Source organism: Lytechinus pictus, chromosome 4, assembly GCF_037042905.1.
Source record: "Lytechinus pictus isolate F3 Inbred chromosome 4, Lp3.0, whole genome shotgun sequence".
Taxonomy (NCBI): Eukaryota; Metazoa; Echinodermata; class Echinoidea; order Temnopleuroida; family Toxopneustidae; genus Lytechinus; species Lytechinus pictus.
The window spans coordinates 32,662,076-32,669,454 of NC_087248.1; the positions used below are offsets into that span (position 1 = coordinate 32,662,076).

At 40.2% G+C, this 7,379-nt stretch overlaps 1 protein-coding gene and 1 pseudogene across 1 annotated transcript; both read right to left on the bottom strand.

The window, feature by feature from the left end:
- Positions 1 to 2,795: 2,795 nt before the first annotated feature.
- On the bottom strand, positions 2,796 to 4,235 carry LOC129272704 (uncharacterized). Its single transcript, XM_054909814.2, has one exon. It carries the CDS (start codon positions 4,233 to 4,235, stop codon positions 2,796 to 2,798), a length of 1,440 nt encoding a protein of 479 aa, XP_054765789.2.
- Positions 4,236 to 4,498: 263 nt separating this feature from the next.
- Positions 4,499 to 6,553, bottom strand: LOC129258611 (uncharacterized; annotated as a pseudogene).
- Between the last annotated feature and the right edge of the window lie 826 nt (positions 6,554 to 7,379).

Genomic DNA, 7,379 nt, shown 5'->3' on the forward strand with positions numbered 1-7,379 from the left:
TTATGATCATATTTTATACCTCTACTGGCACTAATCATTAAACTAAAGATTATACTACGGAAATATGAAGATAAATTCAACTTACAACATTGGCATCTCCAGATTAACATGAATTTTAGAAACAATCCCAAAATGACTTTCATTCTATCTCATAGAAAATTTAGATCCTCGATAAATCAACTACGCCCTCACTCGGCATGTTCGAGAAACGAATAAAAAAACTCTCGCTTCTGACGTCATCGCAAAAATTCAGAAGCTCGTATTTACATCCCGGCCCCTTAAATGGGAGCTTAAAGCTCATCATTTACAAACCAAAGGAAAAGAAAAACAGTCCTGAATTTTTGCTTCTCTTACAATTATGTAGGTTGCTATGGTAACTTACATTCCAATATAATAACATTCATACTTCCTTTCAATGCATCATGTCATCACCTCTGAATAGGTCAAGTGCTAATTAATATTAATTTTGTTCACTAAGTCTAAATATTGTACTCTTGACTTTTATGCAGTTTTCTAAAATTAAAGTGACCATCTTTTCCGGCCCCTTTAACAATTTCAAGTCTGAAAATGAATATACCTTTGAAAAACTAGGGCAAATATATTTTACTCAATACTTTCTGATTGTGAAAAACTTTATAGTCTGCCCCAAATTATATTTGTATCGCTCTTTGGTCAAATCGAACATCATACATGAACATGGTCCTTTGACATCTTTGTTTTTTGTTTTTTGTTTATAAAAAATAAATAAATGATGTACTCAGGTGATTTTCCTGCAAAACTAATAAAACATGAATCAATACATGCAATATTTAGCCTGGTTTGCACACATTGGAATTATTTACGTATGGCAAGAATCTGGCTGAAAGGAAAAGTGGTGCTGTAGCCTGTTGCATATGGCATTTTGCACTTAATTTGAAACCAAATAGTCTTTTTTCCAAACTCAACTACAATGAGTAGTCTTTCTACCAAACTTAAACATGACTAGTCTTGAATTTCAGACCAGAGGGTTTTTTTTATCCCTTTAAATTTTGTTCAAATTTGTTTCCTTGAATTGTAGCCTTATCCACAGGCTCCAAAATAGTAAACTTAGTCTTGTTTCCAGACACAAATTTGTTTAAATAATTGAACTGTGCAACAACTGCACTTTGCTTCCAAATCAGATTCTTTACCTGAAAATTTGCATATGAAAAAAAAAATAGACAAATTCTCAACTTGTTGAATTGGTCAAAATCATTCACTTGCAGAGTTGCCAACCTGAAAAAGAACACTATCAGTATTTTTAAAGTTGAAATCAGTATTTCAGTGAGGAAATCAGTATTTTCAAAAAATACCATAGGACAACACATAAAGCTAAAACTTTAAAATCAGTATTTTATATTAAACTATCAGTATTTTTCTCACTTTTCAGTACTAAATACTGAAAATCAGTACTACTTGGCAGCTCTGCACTTGCATCACTAATGAAGAAAAATAAAATGAATGCAAAATTGTCCACAATTCAAATAGCTATCAAACTAAATTGAATTTAAAAGTCTGTGAGTTCTTTATTTCTTTCTTGTTCCTTCATTCCTTCAAGTCCATCTTTATCAAGCCTTTTGTATGCGTATTAAACGTCCTGCATTTAATGTCCTGTCATTTAAAATAGACTTGGTAAACGATTTGTGTGCTCTGTACTTTCTCTTGCTTGCTCACGATGTAGCTCACGATGTTGATCCATCCGAAATATCAAAGTTATGCTATATGTCTCACATCTTTAGTTTCCGAATCAATTTCCTCTCGATGATTTTTCACTGAAGGTATGCATAACCCTTATTTGAAGTTATTTTTATCAGCAAATGATAATTACTCAACCGTGTAACTTCAATGAGGGTGTGTATAACCCTTTTTGTTGTCAAATATCAAGTAATGAATTATATTTCTAAAAGGCGGCGCTAGGCTCACACCTCAGGGTGTGCATAACCCTGTTTACAAATTTAGGCACTAAATCTCCTGCTCCAAAAGTAAACACAGCTTGGTGACTGGTCTGATGAATATAGACGTTGCTGTCTTCACCTTTACACTGCGCACATAACCTTGTTTGTATGGATGTGTCTCAAGAACGCGACCCATAAGCCAGGAGACCCTAGGCGCCATCTCGTCTGCGATGAGGACCACATCCCCAATCTGTAGGTTGTGTTCTGGTTGTTGCCATCGTTGACGCTGTTGTAAGGTTGGTAAATACTCGCGTAGCCATCTCTTCCAGAAAAGATCAGAAAGATGCTGTATTTGTCTCCATCGTTTTCTGGCGTAGACATCTGCCCCGGTAAATCTGCCCGGAGGCGGCGTTGTCACCTGTTTCATCAGTAGTAGACTGTTTGGTGTCAATACTTCCAGATCATCTGGATCATCAGAGACTCTTGTGAGAGGCCTGCTGTTAATGATTGCCTCGACCTCGCACATCAGTGTATGAAGCTGTTCCTCAGATTGACAAGTCCTTAAATACTGCTCAGTCAGAATAGCGTGCAGTATTTTCCTGATGGTGCGAATTTGTCTTTCCCACACACCACCTTGATGTGAAGCAGTGGGAGGATTGAAAGTCCACTTTATTCCTTGATTAGCAGTGAAATGCAGGATTTAGTCTTCATTCCATTCCTTCAGAGCTCTTTTCAGTTCAGCCTGGGCTCCCACTAAATTGGTGCCATTGTCTGAGAACAATTTCTTGATAGGCCCTCTTCTGCTAATCATACGACGAATGGCATCGATACACGAGCTCGTCTCAAGACTCTCGGCTACCTCTATATGGATTACCCTACTGGTCATACAGGTGAAGACAACTCCGTACCTTTTCTCGTTGATCGTCCACACTTAATGTCGAATGGCCCGAAATAGTCCATCCCTACGTTAGTAAAGGCCGGTTTGGTAGCTTCAAGTCTAAATGATGGCAGATCTGACATCTTCTGCTTGTCGAGTCTAGCCTGGTACTTGCGGCAGTTAACACATTTCTTTAACATGCTCCTTACAACAACACCAGCACCAAGAATCCAATATCTTTGTCGTATCTCTGCCAACACATGATTCAGTCCTTGGTGTCCAACTCTGTGATGTATATGTCTCACAAGAGGTGAAGTCACATGATGCTTCTTGGGCAATATTACTTGGTGTTTGGCTTCACTAGGTATTATTGCATGTATTAACCGTCCTCCTACTCGAAGCAGGCCATCTTGGTAAACTGCGTCTAGCTTGTACAGTCTTGATCCTTTTGTAACTTTAGGGACTGAATTACCTGAATCTCTAATGACCCTCAACTCCTCTGAGAATGCATGACTCTGAACATACTGAAAAATGACCTTTTCAGCACTTTCAATTTCCTTGGCAGATAAGGTATTGCCTTTATCTTGGATTGGTGTCATCTTTGTCACTTTCCCTTGGAGAACTTTCTTCAGTCTAAGCCACCATGCAATTGCCCTTCTTAGCCTGGTCCAATCCGAGAAGTGTGTGATCAGTTTGTCAATGCAGTCTTCATGATCACAGCTTGATGCAAAATTATGCATTCCTTTTGTCCTCTTTACTTCCGGGTCATCATCATCAATCCCTTGCTTCTCGCTTGGAAACGTAGGCCAGAATTCTTGTGGCTGTTGAAGAAATTCTGGTCCGTTAAGCCATCTCGAACTCTCCTTCAATTGACTTGCAGGCATGCCCCTTGAAAGGATATCTGCTGGGTTCAAGGGCGAGTCAATATGGTACCATTGATCCGTCTCGGTAGCATTATGAATGATAGCAATCCTGTTAGATACAAAGGTATGGAACCTCTTATCCTTGTTTTGAATGTAATTCAAAACTATCATGCTATCTGTCCAAAATGTTGACTTGGTGATAGGAAAGTCCAGTTCTTTCCTGATCATGGTGTCCATCCTTGTTGCAAGGGTAGCAGCCATTAACTCAAGTCGTGGCATGGTTGACTTCTTCAGTGGAGCAAGACGTGTCTTGGCCATTAGCAGACTGCAATATACTTGACCATCTTCACTTGTCATCATTATATATGTCATAGCTCTATAAGCAACTTCTGAGGCATCCGCAAAGTTATGGAGTTGGTAATTTGTTACCTTACCAAAGTTATGAGGCTTTACACATCTGTTCACCTCAAATTCTTCCATCTCTGGTAGTTCATCCAACCAAGACTTCCATTTCTGTGCCTCTTCAACTGGAATGGGTTCATCCCAGCCTAACTTCTGTCTTGTTAGCTCTTGCAAGATCATCTTTGCTTGCAGCACACATGGACTGGCATATCCTAAGGTATCATAGACTGAAGATACTATACTGAGTAATCCTCGTCGAGTTGAAGGCTTGTCCTTTGGGTTGATCTAGTAGGTAAAGCAGTCCTGCTCTATGTCCCATCTCATACACAGAGCACGTTCAACAGGTAGGGCTTCATGATTAAAATCAAGTCCTGCTACTTGTTTTGCCCTATCTTCCAAAGGGATAGTCTGAAGGACTCTTGGGTTGTTACTTAGCCACTTAGCTAGACGAAATCCTCCCTTCTGAAGTAACATTCTGAGTTCTGCAGCAAGTTTGACAGCCTTTTCCTCATCCTGTAGTGTGACACCAGGCAGTCGTCAACATAAAAATTCCTTTGCACCACCTTTGCTGCATCACTAGTAAACTGTCCATGATTATCTTCAGCTGTTCGTCGCATAGCGAAATTGCAGCAACTGGGGCTCCATGTGCCGCCGAACAGATGGACACACATCCTAAATGCCTTGGGGGTCTCTTCCAGGTTTCCACCAGGCCACCATAAAAATCTGAGTACATCTCGATCTTCAGGGGGAACTCTAACCTGGTGAAACATTGCCTCTATATCTGCGATAATGGCAATTCTCCTTTGTCGAAAACGAAGGAGAACCCCGATCAATTTGTTGGTGAGATCAGGACCCTGGAGTACAACATCATTTAGTGATTGTCCCTTATACTTAGAAGCACAGTCAAACACTATGCGAATCTTTCCTGGTTTCATAGGGTGGAATACCGGATGATGAGGAATGTACCAGGTAACAGCTTGATCTTGGTCATCCGATTCAGATACTTCTTCTGCATAGCCTTTCTGAAGAAGGTCGGATATGCCTTTCATGTATTTTTCATGAAGATGGGTGTCTCTTTCTAGCCTTCTTCCAAGAGTCTGAAGTCGATGCTCAGCTACACAACGGTTATCTTGAAGACTAGGGGGCGCTCCTTGAAAGGTATGGCTAGTTGGTAGTGACCATTGTCCAAAGTGATGGTGTTCTCCCAGATGTTGACTGCTTTCCTGTCGTTAAATGACATACCTCTCTCATCATCGAATAGGGAATTTTCATCTTTAAGTTTCCAGAACTTCTGGACTTGCTCATCAAGAGAGGTTTCTCCTTGAATGAAATTGGTAGAGGCATCACATCTCCCTCTTGAAGCAATCGGGCCATGAAGTGACCACCCTAGAGCAGTTCTAACAGCATAAGGTCCATTGTCTCCTTTGCGTACTTCTAAGGGCATCAGTGCTCTTGGAGAATCTTGACCAATCAATAAGCCAACTTCATATTCCCCTGCCAAGGGGATATCAATACCTTTTAGATATGGCAGGTTGATAATGTCTTCCCTACAGGCCATGTGAGAATTCTGAATGTTCAATCTCTTCCGAGTGCAGACATGAGGAAGGTAAATCCGGTCTGTGGATGGCCCAGAGTCTACCACAAGGCTGACCACTGATGTGTCAATGTGATCATCTCTCTTACCCATAGTTGTCAGGCGAAGTCGATGACTTCTTTCTCTAGCTCCCAGATGATGTGCTAGTGCCTCTGTACAGAATTCAATTCAATTCAATTCAATTCTTTTATTTCATTTCCATTCAAAACATAATACAAAGTAATATAAAGTAATACAAATCAAGTACAATTTTACAGAAGGGCATTCTTACTTCGTAAAAAGAAACAGAAAAAACAGTATAATATAGAGCATAAATGGAAATGAATGGGTTGATCCACTAGGGAAGTGTCTATAACACTTCCCTGGATCCACTATCCAACAGAGCATACGTTTGAATAAAATTCTTGCCATCACTTTGTACTCTTACTGGAACAATTGGAAGAACACTCCGCTTGCCGGCCCCTGTAGCATCACTGTCTACATAACCATTAGAGGCCCCATCACTTGTTAATTGTCCTTCCTGACTCTGTGGGGAATCTTCGACTTGATTGTCAGGTGCTCTTGATGGTGCCTTCTTCGTCTGATGAAGGAACTTGGTATGCTTCCTTCCACAACCTTCAACAGAACAATTTCTGTTCAAGTTGCAGGCTGACAACATATGACCAGGACGAAGGCAGTTAAAACATAATCGGTTCTCTTTAGCAAACTGAAGTCTCTTCTCTGGTGGCATTTTCTTGAACCGAACACAGCCAAAAAGTGTATGTTTTTCTTGACAGATCAGACAGGGCTTGATGTTGACTGGAGCTGGACTACTAGAGGTAGAGTACGAGCTTCTCTGACCCTGTGTCTTAGATGCCTTCTTGTCCCATGTTTTCTTGGGATATGATTTCCACTGGTCACACATCGCATAGCGAAATTACAGCAACTGGGGCTCCATGTGCCGCCGAACAGATGGACACACATCCTAAATGCCTTGGGGGTCTCTTCCAGGTTTCCACCAGGCCACCATACAAATCTGAGTACATCTCGATCTTCAGGGGGAACTCTAACCTGGTGAAACATTGCCTCTATATCTGCGATAATGGCAATTCTCACTTGTCGAAAACGTAGGAGAACCCCGATCAATTTGTTGGTGAGATCAGGACCCTGGAGGATCTAAATTTTCTATGAGATAGAATGAAAGTCATTTTGGGATTGTTTCTAAAATTCATGTTAATCTGGAGATGCCAATGTTGTAAGTTGAATTTATCTTCAACTTACAACTTACAATTTAAATTCAACTTACAACATTGGCATCTCCAGATTAACATGAATTTTAGAAACAATCCCAAAATGACTTTCATTCTATCTCATAGAAAATTTAGATCCTCGATAAATCAACTACGCCCTCACTCGGCATGTTCGAGAAACGAATAAAAAACTCTCGCTTCTGACGTCATCGCAAAAATTCAGAAGCTCATATTTACATCCGGTATTAGACTTTTGTCCGTTTTAGGCGCATTTTGGGCTGTTCCAAGCCAACTCGCAACACTTTAGACACTATAATTTAAAAACGAGCACATGGACCACTTATTTTTAATGTGTTAACGTCTTAAGAACATATTCCTCTGCAAATCTAGAGAGTATGAGGAAAATGACATGGATTCTGAATGTTTGGGGGTAGAATTCGTAGAACTAAGGAGCCATTCGTATTTTAGACGGTATTATTAGACTTTTGCACGTTTTCGGCG

What these genes read in the sequence shown, in the direction of transcription:
- LOC129272704 (XM_054909814.2), bottom strand. Translation starts at nt 4,235, where the DNA reads ATGATCTTGCAAGAGCTAACAAGACAGAAGTTAGGCTGGGATGAACCC.